We start from the raw sequence: 22,109 nt of genomic DNA on the forward strand, positions 1-22,109 counted from the left end.
TTCTTATTTCCAAATTCCTAGCATATAGCATATACATAGTAACAATGTAACTGAAAAAAAGTATTTACTGTCACTTTTGATCAGTTCAATGATTTATTGCTAAATAAAAGTATTCATTGCTTTCAAAAAACGTCAATATGCAATTTGCTTGTTTTTACAAAATGACAGTTTTATTTAACTCTAAATATTACTTAAACATATGCGTTGATTGATGTCTTGAGGTTTTCAAAAACATTTATTTCAAGAGTTCCCACAGTTAACAAGAAATCTGCATTGGCATGGTCAAATGCTTCTTGAAATACACTTTTAATTAGCTAGAAACAAATCAGAGTAAAGAAATTACAATTGTCAAATGGCAGTGCTAAATTTGTAAGCAATCCCAAATTAACGGCCCCAATTAGCTATGAACACTGTGCAGAGAAGAACGTGATTCATTCTATTTGATGCAGCCCTTCAACATGATTCCTTTGTGTGCAAGATGCTTGTTATTTACTAGCAGAATATTGTGCCACCAAGGGGTTGTTTGTTCAACTACCATTCTGCCAGGATTAATGGCTGCTCCGGCAAAGTTTATGCAAGCTGTTCGAGCTTTGAACATTTTTCTTTTGCTCTTTTTTCCCTTTCTCCTCCCCTCCGAAGAAAACTAACATGCAGAAAATAGTATCCTGATATGACAACTTCCATGGCTGAAAAAAAGAGGTGTCAGCCAGGATGGCAGGATAATTAACACCAACCAGCAGCAATTTTCAGATCTATGTGATCATAGAAGGAAAGGAAACCACTTTCAAATCATTAATGATTTTCCACTCTCTTGAAATTGCACTCGGTACACGCTGCCGCGGTGTACCAGTTCAGGGTGTTTGTGAGCGTGTGTTTGAAGAAGTCCAATAATTATGCCTCTGACAACCAATATGAAACACCAACAGGGACTCTGGCCCGTTCTCTCACTCATTTCCTTTTGCAATGTATCCGAGGGTGTGTGCGCACCTACAGTTTGTCATGCCATTTGCGAGAACTCATGTGGATACGCGGCTGCGTATCAGTAGATTAAGGTTGGCAGGGTTAACATTAAAGATGCTTTCAGCGTGTCTTTTTATGATATCATTTGTCCCTTACATGGCACTCTTTATCCGTCATGCTATCAATGCCCAGCAGCACAAGCGGTAGCATTGAAGAGCGTAAGCATTTTTTAAGCATTTGCACTTGCATTTGGCACAAACTGCCTCTCTATTGCTATGCCGGAGAGCAGCTTTTGTCCTCCATAAAGAGGAGCAGATGCTCGGGACTTGTTTCATTTTGTCTTTTAATTGGCTTTTTTTTATATACACAATGCACACTGGCCAAGCATCATAGGTTATTCAGTGCCTCAGCCCACTGCACAATAATCTCAATTTACTCTCAATGTACAGTACAAATAGGAGTAATTCAGGACCGATTTTATCTTTATTTATATATTTATTTATTTGGAAGGGAATTGGGGGTGTATTGCAGTCCTCTCTCACTCGAAAAGAAAAAAAAAAAAAAAAGCTAATTTCTTAAATCTGTCTCCGGTGCTTAAATTAGAACCCCTTTGATAGCATCTCGCTAAGCTGTTTTTAAGAGTGCTGAGCGCATTTTGATGAGGAAGGCTGCATCTAAACTAGAAATTGATACTGAGGCATCTATAGCCATCTGCAGATTATGAGCAAAACATTTTCTAATGATTCACGCTATTAATCTTTCACGTTAAAATACTAAAGCTATTTTTTTCCTCTGATTTTGTCATTTCCCAAACACTAGTGCATTTACCCAAGACAACACTATATTAAAGGTAATCTCACAAAATCTGTCAAGAGCATTATGGGTCATATTTCACTCCATATGTTATTGTAATTATTGCAATAATAAAAGAAATACTAATAATGTAATCACAGTGCTCACAGCAGTGCTGATATACAGCCATATTGCACGGCTACGAGTGTGATATTGCGTTTATACAACAGTTCAACGGCACGAGTGTGTAAATAAATAAGAAACAAGGTAATCTCACAAAATCTGTCAAGAGCATTATGGGTCATATTTCACTCCATATATTATTGTAATTATTGCAATAATAAAAGAAATACTAATAATGTAATCACAGCGCTCACAGCGTGCTGATATACAGCCATATTTGCACGGCTACAAGTGTGATATTGCGTTTATACAACAGTTCAACGGCACGTTTATTTACACAGTTTTTGTGTAAATTTATTTACACAAAAACTGTGTAAATAAATAAGAAACAACAACGGATTGTCTTTAAAAACCCTCTTTTGTGAGGAACTACTTCCTTCTGCCTTGGATTTAATTCTCAAGTTGACAGTTTAACAGTTGAGCCCAATTCTAAAATGTCACTTTAGAACTAGTAATGAAGGAACGTTGAGTCACTTCATTGAAACTCATTGTAATATGTCGAGTATTATGAGAAAGATCGACTAAGCGAGTGTATTACCTGCATCTAGCTGATATTCTTCAGGTCAATCATAATCACAAAATTAGTTTGAATGTCCACTGAGGAAAGCAATATCTTTGTCCTTTTAACATTTAAGACATTCCCATGACAGTGCTAGTCAATGCATTTGTCAGTTGCGTTTCATACGATATTGTTTAAAGTAAAAACAACATCCTTGTTTCTTTGTTTCGATCCATTTCAGTATAAAAGTCTTTGCGACTTGACTCACTCACTCATAGAGTCTTTGCCGCCATCTAATGGAGTATTAATGTAACTTTCACTGAAGTTGAAATCACTAAAAGCCTCTCACAATACCAAAAAATGCGGCATGTTATTTATATAAAATATTATTTATAGAACAGTAATATTTAAATTAACAACAATAGCCATTATAACTGTATAAAAAGTAAAATTGGAAATAAACACAAGCAAACAGTTCAGTCAAACGTACAAAAGAAGCGCTCTAGTTAGTGCAGGATTTAATTTCAATGTAAATAAAGTTAATAAGACCAAATATGGCCCATTTGATATACCCGAAACAAATTATATGTTATGTTTAAGCACTATCTACATAAAAGCCAGCAGCAAATTCCCAAAGGACTGGCCGAAATGAAGCTTTTCTCTGTGGGTACATGAGCACTGAACGGAACTGGAGCTCACATCTTCGAAAGCGTCTAAACAAATTTTCAAATAGGCACTATGTTTACATATAAATTGCATATCCATACAAATTACATATTTGTACACTTGCTATGAGAATGCTGACAGCGGAGTGATTCAAATGATGAAATTGGTTCCCGTAGCGATCCCGTAGCGAAATACCTCTCAGCCAATCAGATTTGAGAACCAGAACAAACTGTTGTATAAATATTATATATACACACACACACACACACACACACACACACATATATATATATATATGTGTTTTATGTTGAAATGTGACTTGGGCAGGTTTTGTGAGATCCACTAAGTAAGCAAGCAAGTAAGTAAATAAATACTTTCTCTGATTTAGCCAAGTTTATAAATTGTATTGTAACATTTTCTACTCAAGCTGTTTTGAGAACAGTTTCACATTCTTGTACTCTTTGGGGACAGTTGCTCGCTCATGCACATCTAACAACATGTCAGCAAACATCTCAGCAACTCGTAGACGTTTGTTTTTAATCACCGCATGTCATTCTTTCCATCCCTCAGAGTTCTCACCTTTCTGCTGGTCTCCTGTCATGCTGTAGCGTGGGTAGCCAGGCAGCGATCTCTGAGGTCCCAGGAGCAGCCCATCTTTAACCCACTGCACGGCCCCTGAGGCCCTCAGCACTTCACACTTCAGCAGAGTTGTGGCCCCCGCCTTGACCGTCACATTACGTGGCTCTGTCTTGAATGCCTGCTGCCCACATACACCTACAAAAAAAAAAGAAAAGACAACAGAAGAAAATGGGAGGGTTGATACGAGTCAAGGTTTGGATAGAGAAATCTTTCATTTCCGACTCAAGCTTCTATTGTTGAAGGCTAAAAACATATTTGCAGGGACTAACTAACTAAAAGTAGTGGTACTACTAAATGGACATTTCTTTATTCATTAGACAGACAGTAGTTCAGTAGTTCAGGGGTTTGTTGGACAATGTCATTCTAATGAATTGGTCCTTTCTCTCAAATCTACACTGGAAAGTCTGATTCATGTTAGTGAATTAGTTCAATCCCATATGTACAGTAGCACTGAAAGTAACCGATTCATTTCAGTGAATCGATTTTTAGTAAATGTACCCGTTTGATGTCACACATTTCAGTTAAAAGCTCTCACTATAAAAATGGGATCCAAATAAGACCAGTCATTTCTCTTCTTTAATTATTCTCTGTCATTGTATCAGATTTCAACAACTGTGGTGAGAGATTTCTTTTAAATGGTGAAGATAATTTAATGCCCTTCAAGTTTCCATCTCTTAAAAACTTTTGAGCAGTGGTGCTCATGTAGGCCATGATAGTTCAAATCTGACACACAATATTTCCTGACTGGCTTAACTAACAGTGATAGTGAGCTTTGCCTCCAAATGCACAAAAAATACCATTGCTATTACAAATACACGGTTAAAAATAAAGGATCTTTATTGGCATTGATGGTTCCCTGAGGAACCTTTAACATCCAAAGAAGCTTTCCATTGTACACAAGGTTCTTTATTTTGGAAAAAGTTTCGGTCTCACTTGTGTCCTTAACTACTGTATATATATATATATATATATATATATATATATATATATATATATATATATACCTGCATGTAATTACAGCTGTAATGAAACTATATAATTACGTCTATATTTACACTGTTGACCCTTCCCCTACCTCTTAACTCACCCTTAAATCTACCACCAAACCTGTCCCATACTCGGAATTTGTCCTTAGCATTTAACCCATCCAGTTAGTGCACTCACATTAGGAGCAGTGAGTACACACACACACACACACACACAGCAAACCGTGGACACAAACACAGAGAGCAGTGGATAGCCATTTTTGCTGTGGCGCCCAAGGAATGATTGGGGGTTAGGTGCCTTGCTCAAGGGCATCTCAGTCATTTCCTGCTGGTATTGAGTCTCCTGAATCAAACACGCAGCTTTCGGGTTACCAGTCTGATTCTCTAACCATTACGTCACAACTGCCCCAAGGACAGGGATTTCTCCCACTGGGGAATCGATCCCGGTCTTCCGCGTGACAGGCGGAGATACTGTCCACTATACAGTGCCCTCCACAATTATTGGCACCCTTAGTAAATATGAGCAAAGGTGGAAATAAATCTGATGTGAAAATAAATGTGAAAATAAATCTGCATTATTTATCCTTTTGATCTTTCATTCAAAAAATTCACAAAATTCTAACCTTTCATTAAAGGAAAATAGCTGAAAGTGGGGGGAAACTCACATTATGAAATAAATGTTTTTCTCCAATACATGTTGGCCACAATTATTGGCACCCCCTAAAAATTCTTATGAGTAAAATATCTCTGAAGTATATTCCCATTCGTATTTAAATTTTTTTAGCACACAAGGGTGACTAGGAGCATGAAATTGTCCAGCCATGATTTCCTGTTCCACAGGAATATAAACATGAGGAAAGACAAATGCCAAATTCCCGTAATCATTCATCACAATGAGTAAAACCAAAGAATATAGTTCTGATGTGCAGCAAAAGATTGTTGGGCTTCACAAAATAGAAAGTGGCTGTAAGAAAATACCTAAAGCATTGAAAATCCTCATTTCCACTATCAGGGCAATAAATAAGAAGTTCCAATCAACTAAACATGTTATAAATCTGCCTGGAAGAGGACATGTGTCTAAATCGTCCTAATGTGAAGTGAGGAGGAAAGTTTGAGTGGACAAAGACTCTCCAAGGATCACAGCTGGAGAATTGCAGAGATTAGTTGAGTCTTGAGTCTCAGAAAGCCTAAAAAAAATTATCAAACAGCACCTACATCCCCACAAGATGTTCGGGAGGGTTTCAAGAAAAATCCTCTGCTCTCATCCAGAAACAATCTCCAGCATATTCAGTTGTCAGACAAGACTGGAACTTCAAACGGTACTGCTTCTATGGTCAGATGAAACTAAAAAAAGAGCTTTTTGGCAGCAAACCCACCAGATGGGTTTGGTGCACACATGGATAAAAAGTACCCCATGTCCCACGGTTAAATATACTACTGGATCTTTAATGTTGTGGGCCTATTTTTCTGCTGGAGGTCCTGGACATCTTGTTCAGATACATGGTATCATGGATTCTATCAAATACCAACAGATAAAAAAATCAAAACCTGACCGCTTCTGCTAGAAATCCAATAATGGGCCATGATTGGATCTTCCATCAGGACAATGATCCAAAACAAACATCAAATCCAACACAAAAATGGGTCACTGAGCACAAAATGACGCTTCTGCCATGGCCATCTCAGTCCTCTGACCTGAACCCTAAAGAAAATGAGTGGAGTGAACTGAAGAGCAGAAGCACCAGCATGGAGCTGGAATCTGAAGGATCTGGAGAGATTCTGCATGAAGAAATGGTCTCTGATCTCTTGTCAGGTGTTCTCCAAACTCATCAGGCATTATAGGTGAAGACTCAGAGCTGTTATCTTGGCAAAAGGAGGTTGCAAAAAGTTTTGAATAAAAGGGTGCCAATAATTGTGGCCAACGTGTTTTGGAGAAAAACATTTATTTCATAATGTAAGTTTCCCCCCCACTTTCAATTATTTTCCTTAAATGAAAGGTTATAATTTTGTGAATTTTTTTGAATGAAAGATCAAAAGGATAAACAATGCAGATTTATTTTCACAGCTGCTTTTGCTCATAATTACTAAGGGTGCCAATAATTTTGGAGGGCACTGTACTAACAAGGAGCTAAAGTGTTTTGAAATACAATATGAACACAATAAGTACATAGTAGATGAGGACACCTAATATAAAGTGTGACCAAAGTTTCTTTAGAATATTAAAATATATTTCACTCTATGAAAAGAATACTTCTTTCAAGAACTGTTCACTGAAAGGTTCTTTGGGGAACCCAAAATGGTTCATCCTACTATTGATTTACCACATCACTTAATATTCACTGACTGTTTTATGGAAATGTTAATAATGTGCACTTCAGAATGCTACTGTAAAATGCTTTAGTAAATTATTTTCATATTTTTATTTGAGACGTACATCATTCATGTATTCCACCAATATTAAAATATTAATTTCTATGGCTGTAGAAGTTTTTTGTTGAATTCCAGTTGATAACTAAACCCTGAAATAAAATTAGGCATATTAGTTCTCATTACTCCTCATCTAGATAACAATGTAAACTATTTTTCCTTTTATAACCAGTGTCCAAAATGTATATTTGCCGAAAGTCAACTGTGAATAAAACATAACTTTAGCCCATGGTATGCAGGCAGCATGGTTTGCAAATGTTTACTGAATTTTCTCAGTAGTTCTGCATAAGATTATGCAGTAATCTCAGCATAATTCTGACTTCTGCGTAACATAAATGATGTTATGCTTTATGTAAGACTGTCACATCTGGAAGGGCTGCCATGACACTCTCACCATAGAAGGAAAATCTGCCTCCCACTATGATGTTGTACTTAAGCATTGCTGTGCTGTTCCTCATCTCTGTGTATGTTTTATTGACGACAGATTGGAGCCAATTCAGCTCTGCAAATGAGTCAATAAAGTAATTACAGAGAATTAAATCTCTCCTCAGTGAGAAGGAGAGCAGGGAAAATGAAGGTATGAAGAGATCTCAAATCCCCTTGCTGTTTTCTCAGCTGTCAATACACCTACGGCTAATATCCACCCAGAAGAATAATGGCTGGGCTACAAAAAGACGCCTATTTCCTCACCACTTGGGTTGTGGCATTATGATTTGTGTGACACCCATCTGCTGATCATTCTTTCGAATGGAGTCGGCTTGTACCTGTCATAAACATGATTTAACGGGACATAACACTGACGATGACTCTCCGACGACCCCGTTGTGTAACATCAGGAATGGAATTGTGGAAACTCAGTGTGGGAGATCGTACCTAATTAAAAGAACGTGATATTCAATAGTGGGTTTGAGATTTAAAGGAACAGTGCACCTAAAAATGAAAATTTTTTTTTTTTTTTTTTTTTTTTCCAACAACTCAGTTAACTTAAAGAAAATTATGTCATCATTTACTTACAGAACCTTTATGACTTACTTTTTTTCACAAAATAATATATTTTGAAAGTAAATGGAGTCCAAACTACATTAGACCCTCTTGACTTTTAATATATGGGGGAAAAAATTGTAATTTTCATAATATAAAGATTTTTTTTTTTTTCCCCACTATAAAGAACCTTTTGTCCAATGGAAATTTTCTATGGATGGTAAAGTTTCTTCATGGAACAATCAATGCCAATTAAGAACCTTTACCTTTTTGTTGCCCTTTACCATCCATGGACAATCCATTGGACAAGTTTTTTTTTTTTTATGGTAGAAAAAAAAAGTTCTTCAGATTATTTAAACGTTCGTCAAACTAAAATAAAAAAAAGGATATTTTAAGAACTTTTTATCGAAAGGTTCTTTGGGGAACCCAAAATGGTTCTGAAGGGCATGTTTGGTTCTGAAAAGATTTGTCTCAGTCCAAATGAACTTGCAACACGGACCAAAGACATACACGGCATATTGTCACAAGATGTGACCCTAAAAGGACAGAATGCTCAAGCGTACTTGTTTTTTTCTCGTCATAGTTGCGGTATTGCCTATTACAGTTCTGAACAGGCATCAGAACCACATGTCTTCGCAGCAGATCTTTGTTTGTGTGTGTGACGGAGGGACTCCTGTCACTGTTTTGACTCCTTTGCACATTTTATAAGCTTTCACGAGTTCTCAGCTGGTCAAAATACCATCATATGTAGGCTACATACAATGAGCGCATTTAGCCTAGCACACATCAATGTTTTGGATATTCAAGAAGTTCCGTCTCAAAAATCAGGTTGTGAATCTATCCCTATGCCTTTAGGTTTGGTATCTTTAGGTTCAGTGTTAAAAATGCCAATGCAAACACTAAGCATAACAGGACTGAATGTATTTTTTTTTTTTTTTAGACCAAACGAACCCAGCAAAACGAATTACAGGTTCGGTTTGCTGGGTTCGTTTGGTCCAATGAGGTTCATTCTCATGTTACGCAACACATTTGAGCTTCAAGAACCAATGAGGTGCATTCTTATGTTAAGCAGCACATTTGAACTTCCACAAGAACCACTGAGGTTCATTCTTATGTTACGTAGCACATTTGAGCTTCAGCAAGAACCAATGAGGTTAATTTCTCATGTGTTACGCAACACATTTGAGCTTCAGCAAGAACCAATGAGGTTCATTCTCATGTTATGCAGCACATTTGAGCTTCAGCAAGAACCAGTGAGGTTCATTCTCATGTTACACAGCACATTTGAGCTTCAGCAAGAACCAATGAGGTTCATTCTTGTGTGTTACGCAGCACATTTGAACTTCAGCAAGAACCAGTGAGGTTCATTCTTGTGTGTTACGCAGCACATTTGAACTTCAGCAAGAACCAGTGAGGTTCATTCTTGTGTGTTACGCAGCACATTTGAACTTCCGCAAGAACCAATGAGGTTCATTCTTATGTTACACAGCACATTTGAACTTCCGCAAGAACCAATGAGGTTCATTCTTGTGTGTTACACAGCACATTTGAGCTTCAGCAAGAACCAATGAGGTTCATTCTTGTGTGTTACACAGCACATTTGAACTTCCGCAAGAACCAATGAGGTTCATTCTTGTGTGTTACACAGCACATTTGAACTTCCGCAAGAACCAATGAGGTTCATTCTTGTGTGTTACACAGCACATTTGAACTTCCGCAAGAACCAATGAGGTTCATTCTTGTGTGTTACACAGCACATTTGAACTTCAGCAAGAACCAGTGAGGTTCATTCTTGTGTGTTACACAGCACATTTGAGCTTCAGCAAGAACCAATGAGGTTCATTCTCATGTTACGCAGCACATTTGAGCTTCAGCAAGAACCAGTGAGGTTCATTCTCATGTTACACAGCACATTTGAGCTTCAGCAAGAATCAATGAGGTTCATTCTTGTGTGTTACGCAGCACATTTGAACTTCCGCAAGAACCAATGAGGTTCATTCTTATGTTACACAGCACGTTTGAGCTTCACAAGTACCAGTGAGGTTCATTCTTGTGTGTTACGCAGCACATTTGAACTTCAGCAAGAACCAATGAGGTTCATTCTTATGTTACACAGCACATTTGAACTTCCACAAGAACCAATGAGGTTCATTCTTATGTTACACAGCACATTTGCACTTCCGCAAGAACCAATGAGGTTCATTCTTGTGTGTTACGCAGCACATTTGAACTTCCGTAAGAACCAATGAGGTTCATTCACGCTACGCAGCACATTTGAGCTTCAGCAAGAACCAATGAGGTTCATTCTCATGTTAAGCAGCACATTTGAGCTTCCGCAAGAACCAGTGAGGTTCATTCTCATGTTACACAGCACATTTGCACTTCCGCAAGAACCAATGAGGTTCATTCTTATGTTACGCAGCACATTTGAGCTTCAACAAGAACCAGTGAGGTTCATTCTCGTGTTACACAGCACGTTTGAGCTTCCGCAAGAACCAGTGAGGTTCATTCTCGTGTTACACAGCACGTTTGAGCTTCCGCAAGAACCAGTGAGGTTCATTCTCATGTGTTAGCAGCAAATTTGAACTTCCGCAAGAACCAATGAGGTTCATTCTCATGTGTTACGCATCACATTTGAGCTTCAGCAAGAAACAATGAGGTTCATTCTTATGTGTTACGCAGCACATTTGAACTTCCGCAAGAACCAATGAGGTTCATTCTCATGTGTTACGCATCACATTTGCACTTCCGCAAGAACCAATGAGGTTCATTCTTATGTTACGCAGCACATTTGAGCTTCAACAAGAACCAGTGAGGTTCATTCTCGTGTTACACAGCACGTTTGAGCTTCCGCAAGAACCAGTGAGGTTCATTCTCGTGTTACACAGCACGTTTGAGCTTCCGCAAGAACCAGTGAGGTTCATTCTCATGAGTTAGCAGCACATTTGAACTTCCGCAAGAACCAGTGAGGTTCATTCTTGTGTGTTGCGCATCACATTTGAGATTCAGCAAGAACCAGTGAGGTTCATTCTCGTGTTACACAGCACGTTTGAGCTTCCGCAAGAACCAGTGAGGTTCATTCTCATGTGTTAGCAGCAAATTTGAACTTCCGCAAGAACCAATGAGGTTCATTCTCATGTGTTACGCATCACATTTGAGCTTCAGCAAGAAACAATGAGGTTCATTCTTATGTGTTACGCAGCACATTTGAACTTCCGCAAGAACCAATGAGGTTCATTCTCATGTGTTACACATCACATTTGAGCTTCAGCAAGAACCAGTGAGGTTCATTCTTATGTGTTAAGCAGCACATTTGAACATCCGCAAGAACCAATGAGGTTCATTCTTGTGTGTTACGCAGCACATTTGAACTTCCGTAAGAACCAATGAGGTTCATTCATGTTACGCAGCACATTTGAGCTTCAGCAAGAACCAATAAGGTTCATTCTCATGTTACACAGCACATTTGAGCTTCAGCAAGAACCAATGAGGTTCATTCTCATGTTACACCGCACATTTGCACTTCCGCAAGAACCAGTGAGGTTCATTCTCATGTTACACAGCACATTTGCACTTCCGCAAGAACCAATGAGGTTCATTCTTATGTTACACAGCACATTTGAGCTTCAGCAAGAACCAGTGAGGTTCATTCTTGTGTGTTACGCAGCACATTTGAACTTCAGCAAGAACCAATGAGGTTCATTCTTATGTTACACAGCACACTTGCACTTCCGCAAGAACCAGTGAGGTTCATTCTCATGTTACACAGCACATTTGTACTTCCGCAAGAACCAGTGATGTTAATTCTCATGTTACACAGCACATTTGCACTTCCGCAAGAACCAATGAGGTTCATTCTTATGGTACACAGCACATTTGAGCTTCAGCAAGAACCAGTGAGGTTCATTCTTGCGTGTTACGCAGCACATTTGAACTTCAGCAAGAACCAATGAGGTTCATTCTTGTTACACAGCACATTTGCACTTCCGCAAGAACCAATGAGGTTCATTCTTATGTTACACAGCACATTTGAACTTCCGCAAGAACCAATGAGGTTCATTCTTGTGTGTTACGCAGCACATTTGAACTTCCGTAAGAACCAATGAGGTTCATTCACGTTACGCAGCACATTTGAACTTCCGTAAGAACCAATGAGGTTCATTCTTATGTTACACAGCACATTTGAACTTCCGTAAGAACCAATGAGGTTCATTCACATTACGCAGCACATTTGAACTTCAGCAAGAACCAATGAGGTTCATTCTCATGTGTTACACAGCACATTTGAGCTTCCGCAAGAACCAATGAGGTTCATTCTCATGTGTTACACAGCACATTTGAGCTTCCGCAAAACCAATGAGGTTCATTCTTATGTTACACAGCACATTTGAACTTCCGTAAGAACCAATGAGTTTCATTCACATTACGCAGCACATTTGAGCTTCCGCAAGAACCAATGAGGTTCATTCTCATGTGTTACACAGCACATTTGAGCTTCCGCAAAACCAATGAGGTTCATTCTTGTGTGTTACGCAGCACATTTGAACTTCCGTAAGAACCAATGAGGTTCATTCACGTTACGCAGCACATTTGAGATTCAGCAAGAACCAATGAGGTTCATTCACGTTACGCAGCACATTTGAGCTTCAGCAAGAACCAATGAGGTTCATTCTCATGTTAAGCAGCACATTTGAGCTTCTGCAAGAACCAGTGAGGTTCATTCTCATGTGTTAAGCAGCACATTTGAACTTCCGCAAGAACCAATGAGGTTCATTCTCATGTTACGCAGGACGTTTCAGCTTCAGCAAGAACCAATGAGGTTCATTCTCATTTGATACGCAGCACATTTGAGCTTACGCAAGAGGTTTGTTCTTACGCATAAAGCAGGTTCGGTTGAGCTTGTGTTTATGTTCTCTGATCAACGTTTATGTGAATAAAAGCCTAAATTAAATCTGTTCATCACATAAAGCAATGGAGTCTCTTCAGAAAATTTGGACGAAAGTCTAAACGAAAGTCTTACAGGTTTGGAACGACATGAGGGTGAATAATTAATTACAGAACTTTAATTTTTGGGTGAACTAGAATATACATTGTTTTTGTTGCTCTCTTTGGAACTTGACAACTAACTATGAATAGCTGTATGGCAAAAGAGACCTTCATTTTTGGGCATTCATGTTTCGTGGGCCCTAGGTTATGAAGGTGGCGTCAGACTTTTATCAGCCTCCTCTGATCTGATCGTGGCTTTAGTCAGCCTTCAAAGACCTCTTAGAGACTATGATTTCTTGGACACTCTTTAGTGTGTAAAAGCAAATGTAGCGCACACAAAAGGGTCAGTTAGGATGCATTTTCCTAAAAGGCCACTCCCGAGAGCACGGGCGAGACTTTTCAAATCCCGACACCTCTTTTGAGCCAATGACAAATATCTAGTGCACTCGACTGCTCTCAGAAGCCCGAATGACAGAAGCTGCAACTTCACATCAAGGCTGCATCAGTCACCTCACGTCAAACTTGAAGGGCACAATTGGACACAAGCGACAAGCCGAAAAACACATTAGCATAATGTTTACATAAATGAATACGTAAACACAGTGGCAAGATAATCAGTATGGCACATTTAAATGCCGCAGCCAGTCGTACTCATGCGCTCCCTTCCCTTCAGCTGCCTGAGAAGCAGCGATAGGACAGGAAAGACATGTCAAACACGCACCCGGTCTGATTCCGACTCCTGATGCAGCGCGCTGACGTCTTATTTGAACAAGATAATGACATGGGATTAGGCTGCAGCATAGAATCTGACTTTTAGTCTATATAGCGGGCGAAGCTAAACTACAGCTCCGGAACAGAAAGTATCAACGCTAATGCGATGTACAACAATGCATTATTCTGCTCTTTTTGAAGTCAAAATAAACACCACTTTGAGATTTTAATCACACCCCATGTGCCTTCCATTCAAGGACTCAGAGGAGATGTTACAGAATGGAATTTTAAAGTATGGATCAAAGAAAAAACAAATTTTTGCTTATATCTCCATCTGATTCAACAATGAATGACCACTTTAGATTGACAGTGAGTCATACATACAGACAAAAACACAGGTGGTTCAACACAACAATTAGAATGCATTTTGCCTTGACTGGTCACAGAAATAAAGACTTGGAGACTTGCATCTATTGCCAGACATTATATTCAAACATAATTAAAGCACAAGCAGTGTCTCATATTTCACATACTGCAATCTCATGCAATCTCCTTCCCTATAAAGCTTGTTGCACATTACATAAAGTATAAAAAGGTTGCAATTACAAGCAAATAATTGGATTTTTAATTATATTTACAAAGCAAACACAAACACTGACAGTTTTTTATAAACAGTACCTCTGTGGTTTTTAATATTTTCAGCGTCAAGCAATTTGTCGTCTACACATACTACACGTGTAACAGTTGTGCGACACGACATAATCACAATATATACAATGAGATTCACAGTGGGCAGGACTACACAGCCCACTGAAATAGAAACCAAAAATATCTTTATAATGATTGAAATTCTATTCACATATAATCTAATCTGATATTTTATTTATTTATTTATTCATGCTATTATTGTATTTTACTGTATTCTATTTTATTTGTATTTTTTAAATTGTACAGCACTTTGTTTCACTATTTCATGAGCTTTTTAAGGCGAGAATACAGTTGTTTAGACCTGAAATATGTGACTCATATTTAATTATAGTGCTTATTTTACAATTTGTTTAGACATTTTATTTTAGACGAGATGTGAGCTCCAGGCCGCCAGCGGCCGTTCAGTGCTTGTGTACCCACCGAGAACATCTTCATCTCAGCCAGTGCTTCAGGGATTTGACGCTGACTCTTATATTGGTTAAACATGAGATATAATTAATTTTGGGTACATGAAATGGGCAATCTTTGGTATTAATCTATTACTTATTCCTTTAGTTCACTAAAAAAAAATAATGACATTTTTTTTCTACTACATGGTACTATTACCATTTCACATTTTATTTTAGTAGCACTTACTTTCTGCTTTTAGCATCAGTTGAACACCTTCCAGTGTTCATATAACTGTTATATAGTGCATTCATCTAACTGTATTTTTTATTTTTATTTATTTTTATTTATTTTTATTTTTTTTTGCACTACATGGAACAATTGCTATTTTATTCTGCATCCTTGTTGGATATTAACTGTATTTCATTGTCTTTATCTTCGGACTTTGGCTCAATGACAATACATTAAATTAAATTTAATTGAAGCCTTTATTCCTCATGAAATTGCTATTAATGATGTTATTAATACCTGTCTTATAATACACAAGAAGCAGCTAAACACACAGGCACCATTCTACAAAAATGCAGACATACAGACTACCACAATGGCTCCTCTATAAAGGCAACAAGAAAGTTGCACAGACAGCAGATTATTTCCTTGGTGCCATGCAACAACATATGCTACCATCCAGTCCAAACTGAGCCTTGCCATTCAATAACCAATTTTAACTCCACTAAACTTGATTGTTGGAGCCTGATAATATGCAGGCAGCAAAGTTATTATATGAGCTAAAAGCTCACAGCAAGATGGTGAATAGAAGAGGGAGGAAGGCCTGGTATTCTGTGTCAAATGCTTCTCAGACAGAGGAGGATGAAGGCAAGTCGGTGCTCCACGCTGTGTCACGTGGTGTTAGACTCACAAATTGTGTATATGGAGGCAGAAGGGGAAAATGGAACAAGCAATCATTACAGTAAATTGCCTTGGCCATTCATTTTATTCAGATGCAGTTTTGTCAAGCAGTGCAGAACCGGTGAGGGAGCATTTACCGCATATAGCTTTGAAAGTAGAAGATTTGAACATTTGCTCATGGCCAAATTGGCTAGATACACATTTAGAGTGACATGCAGGAACTTTTTGAGGACATTTTATACAGTATAAGCATTCCACCTCTTGTATGACACAATATATATATATTTCATTTGTCTTGTTTAACGCGTCCATTTTGCCATCATTGCCTATATCCAGCAAAGTAAACCATCAGATTGAAGTGTGATTCTCACAAAACTGTATTTTTCAGCTTTTTTCAAGGTAAATTTAGATGTCTTTCCAAAAATGGACACCAAATAACCAATTTTTTTTTTTTTAATTCATACATTTATGTACACCAAAGCACCCATAAAAAAAAAAAAAATACAGAAAAAAAAGTTTCAGAATTCACAGTGTATAGTATGTGCAACAGCAAAGAGCTTGTTTTTACATTTTAGTCAAGTTGCGATACTGAACAGGACCACATGGAGATGCCAAAAAAACCTAAACCAACCGCCTTGACCTGCATTTATACGAAGTACACAACAACATACACAGGACAAATACAAACATTATCCTGAATGTGTGTGAAAACAACGTGAATGTACTGAAATGTGTCTGTACATAAAGACAATGTGCGATCAGTGCGTCGAGAGTGCTCATGATTTGTTTGCACATCAATATAACGGACTCATGCGTGCTTAATGTACGGCTCCTATATGTCACCGCAGTCGTCTTTACTTTGATTGCAATCCTCATCCATCAAAACTTTCATAGCAAGAAGCTGATTTTCTTTATCCAGCCGAGAAACAGTTTTCATATCATCTGGCCATACAGCTGTTGGATGTTAGGAGGGGGAGAGGAACTAGGGACGAAGGCTTTGCAGGCGGCCAGGATGGAATAGACCAATCAGGTGGCCAGTGTGTGACAGACTGCCACCACAGCAGCGCAGACGGGCCTGAAGATCCCCACGGCGGAGCAGATGACCACCACAGCAATGTAGACTGTCTTGAAGACCCCCATGGCGAAGCAGATGACCATCACAGCAGTGCAGATGGGCTTGAAGATCCCCACGGTGGAGCAGATGACCACCAGAGCTGTGCAGACGGTCTTGGACACCCCCACGGTGGCGCAGATGACTCTAGAGGCTAACACAGCTGACTAGGCAAAACTGAAACATAAGGCACAGAGAAGTTAGGGGTGGCCACCAGGGCTGTAACAGGACAGGCAGGGAGCTCAGGAACGCCCCCCAAGGCATTGCCCAGAGTGACCTCCAGTGGTCATATTGAGGCAGGCAAACAGTTCAGGAACGATCTCTACGGTTGTGTCGAGGCAGACAGGAAACTCAGGAACCACCCTCGTGGTCATATCAGGGCTGGCAGGGGACTCAGGGACAATCTCTGTAGTTGTATTAGGGCAGACAGAGAACTTAAGGTTGACCTCCTTGGTCATAGCAAGGCAGATAGGGAACTCAGGGATGATCTCTGTGGTTGTATCAGGGCAGACAGGGAACTCAGGGACGACCTCCTTGGTCTTATCAAGGCAGACAGGGACCTCAGGGACGACCTCCTTGGTCGTATCAAGACAAATAGGGAACTCAGGGACTAGAACAGACTCTGGAACGGGCTCATGGGCTGGAGCCGTTGTGTGCGCAGCCCACACACACCAAATGGCTGTGGCCATAATGGCCAGTACTACAATCTCTGACGATTCAGGCGTGGCAGCCATCTCGGCTGAGGGTTCAGGCATGGCAGCCATCTCGACTGAGGGCTCAGGTGTGGCAGCCATTTCGACTGAGGGTTCTGGAGTGGACTCATGGGCTGGAGAGGGCTCTGGAGCGGACTCACAGGCTGGAGCGGACTCATTGGCTAGAGTGTGCTCTGAAGTAGAGTCTTGGACAGAAGCACATTTGGTTAGAGTGAACTCTAGAGCGGACTTATAGGCTGGAGCGGGCTCTGGAGCGGAATCACGGGTTGCAGCGGGCTCTGGAGCAGAATCATGGGCTGGAGCGGGCTCTGGAGCAAACTCACAGGCTGGAGAGGGTGCTGGAGGTATCCGAACCCTCCTATTCTTGCGGAGGTAATTGGAAAAATTCCAGAAATTTAAAGTCCTTACCCACTGCGGCAGAGGGTCATCCAAACAATGATTGAAGAGGTCTTTGAGGAACGCATCAGGATGATTAAATCTCTCCGCCCTTAACCAAAATGTTTGTGTGAAAGCCCACACCTCCATACCTCTCTGACAAAAGGTGGTCAGATCTCGAGGACAGGTTTGACCTTCCCGGGTACTCGCAGATGGCCGGATTCCCCTGCTGCTGGACCTAAAATGATCGAGGTTTTTGTCACGGTGCTCTAAGACTTAGCCTGACGTGGTCATACTCAATTCTAGTTCGAATATGAGTCTGATACTGCTCCATTGGGCTTTGATTATGGGGGCGTATTTCAACCGATCCAGGAAAGACCTCAATTGGATAGACCTTCAACCAATCAGAGCTACAGAGTAAGTGATGTATGTTGAGCGACGCATAGTTGTCAATAGAACTCAACTGCACACATGCTGGAACTAGTAGAAGATGAGCGTAAACAATCTTTGCCGGTTTTGTAAAAAGAATTTAAGTATACACTGAGTACTTGCCAATTAATGCGCTGTCGATATCTTCTATAACGGACGCGATGGCGGAATCTACACATCTCAGTTCTTTAACAACAGCCATCATTGTTGTAAACTAATTCAACCCAAGCGCTCTTTGATGACGTGGCTGATTACGTTTCTGGTGATAATCTGTCAATCATCGTCCTGACAAATGTGATTGGTCCGAACAGTTTCTGTTACTCTACGGATCGAGTCCAGACCGAACTCCCTGATCTCAAAATGTTGTGGGCGGGGCTAAGTTCGACTGGCATCCAGGCTACTAAGACTTGAAGGTAAGATCCAATTGCAACTTTTATTTAGGGATATCCAAAGAGATGTACAATGCCAGGCAAAAGTCAAAATCCATGAAAACAGTCCACAAGAACAAGAAACCAGAAACAAAACAGAGTGGTCAGAAATGCATCTAACAACAACAAAACCTTGATCAAACAGACTGAAACAAACCATGACTAAATAGGCAGAAACATAAATTACATAAATCAAAACAGCTGTGCAATGAACATAGATAATGAGTCCAGGACAAAGGGATCATGGGAAATTAAGTTCTGTAAGTGTAACCATATTTAACTTGCCTCCTGCAGAGCACAGCTTTTTTTACGTTTGACTGAATTGTACAATTGTGTTTATTTCCTATTGTCATTTATAATGACTATTGTTGTCAATTTAAATATTGTTGTTCAATAAATATTTTATAGAAATAATATGTTGTTTGGTATTGGGAAAGGGACCATTAGTGCGTAATATGGATTGAGTGAAAATTACATTAATATGCCTTTAGAAGGCGAAAAACTTTACGAGTGAATTAATCAGTGGCAAGAGACTTTAAATTGAAAGGGACTTTTGTAAACAAAGGACATTGTTTAACGCTGTTATGGAAAATTAACTGTAAAAAGAACAAATACAAATATTACTTTCCTCAGCGGACATTCAAACAATTTTTCATAATATGGATATAATATTATGAACATCGACCTGAAGAATGAATGTTATATCAGACACAGGTAATGCTCACTCAAGCAATTATTATTATTATTTTTTGTTTGTTTGTTATTTACTATGAATTGCATGTGTTATGTGTTATATGGTGATGTACTGTTCCACAACGTGGAAAATAAAGTTTCAATGGAGGTACTCAACATTCCTTTGTTACTAGTTCTAAACTGACGTTTTAGAATTAGTAATGGAGCCTTGGTCAAACTGTCAACTTGAGATTTGAATCCATGGCGGAAGTAAGTAGTTCTGCACAAAAGAGGGTTTAAAAGACATCATCAACATCACAGCATATATTTTCGAGAGCCGTGAATGCTGGATCCATCCTTGTGCCTCAACTTCTCCACAGGCCTCTTCCATAATTTGAAGGCTTACTTGGTTGTAGGGGTTGCAATCATATACTTGTCATCTCCAAGAGAAGAATATGCTGGAAGGAACACCATCCTGAAATGTGGGCGATGCTCAAACCACTTCTGCACCCGTACTGAATGGTGAAATTGGACATTGATATTGTCCCACACAACTACACAATTTTTCTCAATTTGCTCCTGATCATCCTGTGGAAAGTGGATTTCATTGAAGAAGTTTAAAAAATTTAGAAGCCTTTCTGTGCTGTGCGGCCCCAAGACAGTGGATACCAGTGGATTGCATCACTTGTTGTTCAGGAACATTGACTGTTGTTCAATGTTTTTATTGTGCTTAAATCTTTGTCCAGCTTCTCTCAAGGAAAGACAATCATTTATGACATGGCCAATTAGGTTGGCTCTATCCTTCTACCTCTCCTCCCTCCTCTTACACCTTTCTTTCCCCTTTCCCTCATCTGTCCATGTCTTCTCATATTTTATTCTCTTGCTCTTTAATACCATTGCCCTCCACTGTACCATCTCTTCTACCTCTACTCCTCCATCTTCTCCTCTTCCTATATCCTCAGCCTTATTCTTGCTCCATCTACTCTTCCTAAACCATCTATTCCTTTCCCCTCATCTCTTTCTACCTCTTCCACTGTTCCTCTAGCCTCTCCAGAAACCTCTCACTCTTACACCTCTTCCTTTTCCCATTCTTCTTCTTTTTTTTTGTTGTTGTAATTTTTCTTTCCCTTTTTATAGAATTTGTAATTGAAATAGCTGTGTAAACAATTAGGATTTTTGCATTTCCTGTTTTGTGTATTACTAACTCAGCAGATATTTATTTGGTGCAAATTGAGAACATTTCACCAAATTTACCATTGGAAAAATGGTGCGCAATTGGTTGTGATTGTTTGTAAAACCAATAAAAAGAGCTACAATTGTTTTTGTCTGATATATTAACGTTTTGGTTGGCTGTATGAACTACTGTGAAAACATTTGAGAATTTTATGCAGTGTTTTTGAGAAAATGATGCATGTGATTTATAATTTGCATGAAATGAAGGAAAAATTCTCTCTCTTTTTTTTTTTTCCTTTTTTTTTTTTCTCCACGTCTTGTCAAGTAGTGGTACAGCAACAGTGGTGTCAAATTTACCTGAACAGACAAGGAAAGGTAACAAAAAATGGCTTTAATTTAAAATTAATCAAGATAATTTCCAGGTGTGACTATGAGAATAACTGAGAAATAAACCTGTTTAGGACAATTACAAAGTGTTCAGATCACTGTGTTAACTGTTTTGAGAACAGTGACCTGAGTTTGGAGAAATGTGGCAAATCGATTGAGAAAAATTGTAAGATTTTTTTTTTTTTTTTTTAAATAATTGGTGAAAAGTGAAACCTCAGCAACACTTCCTGATAAGTAAAAAATTATAATACCCCATTTAATTTTTTTTATTTTTTTTTTTTTTTTGTACCCTTGCACATATACACTTATGCTTTGATTATATTTATTCTGTTCATATGGTAACTTTGGCGGATGACTGTAACGGTACATGTTGTTAATGACAAAGCTATGGACATGGTAATAATAATAATATTAATAATAATAACAATAATAATAATAATGATAAAAATAATTTGTTACATTTATATAGCGCGTTTCTGGGTACTCAAAGCGCTTTACATATGGAAGGGGGAATCTCCTCAACCACCACCAATGTGCAGCATCCACCTGGGGTGCGTTTCCCGAAAGCATTGTTAGCCAACTATGGTCGTAAGTCCCATTGAACTCTATTGGTAACAACGGAACTTGCAACCATAGTTTGTTTTGGGAAACACACCCCAGGATGATGTGACAGAAGCCATACTGTGGCAGAACGGCCACCACACACCAGCTTATTGGTGGAGAGGAGAGAGTGATGAAGCCAATCAGTATATGCACAGCAAAATAGTTAAAATCAACACTGCTCAGAGTACATATGGTCCCTCTTTAAATAGTGTTACACTGAGTGTAACACTGAGTGTAACACTGAAGCAGAGTTAAAGTTAATGAGATAATTAAGCAATTAATTAAGTGATGATTGAACATTAATGATGAACACCTGCTGTTAACAAGCAGAATCACATAAGAAAAGAAAAACACAATAACTACAGCTGACTTCAGCCACAACCT

General features: G+C 38.9%; 1 protein-coding gene across 1 annotated transcript in view; it reads right to left on the reverse strand.

Annotated features, from left to right (window-relative positions):
* nphs1 (NPHS1 adhesion molecule, nephrin) overlaps positions 1-22,109 on the reverse strand; it is a 115,622-nt gene that overhangs the window by 88,723 nt on the left and 4,790 nt on the right. Inside the window, 1 exon segment of the mRNA XM_048161845.1 lies at positions 3,680-3,874. Within this exon segment, the coding sequence (XP_048017802.1) occupies positions 3,680-3,874 (195 nt within the window).

Source organism: Megalobrama amblycephala, linkage group LG16, assembly GCF_018812025.1.
Source record: "Megalobrama amblycephala isolate DHTTF-2021 linkage group LG16, ASM1881202v1, whole genome shotgun sequence".
NCBI lineage: Eukaryota > Metazoa > Chordata > Actinopteri > Cypriniformes > Xenocyprididae > Megalobrama > Megalobrama amblycephala.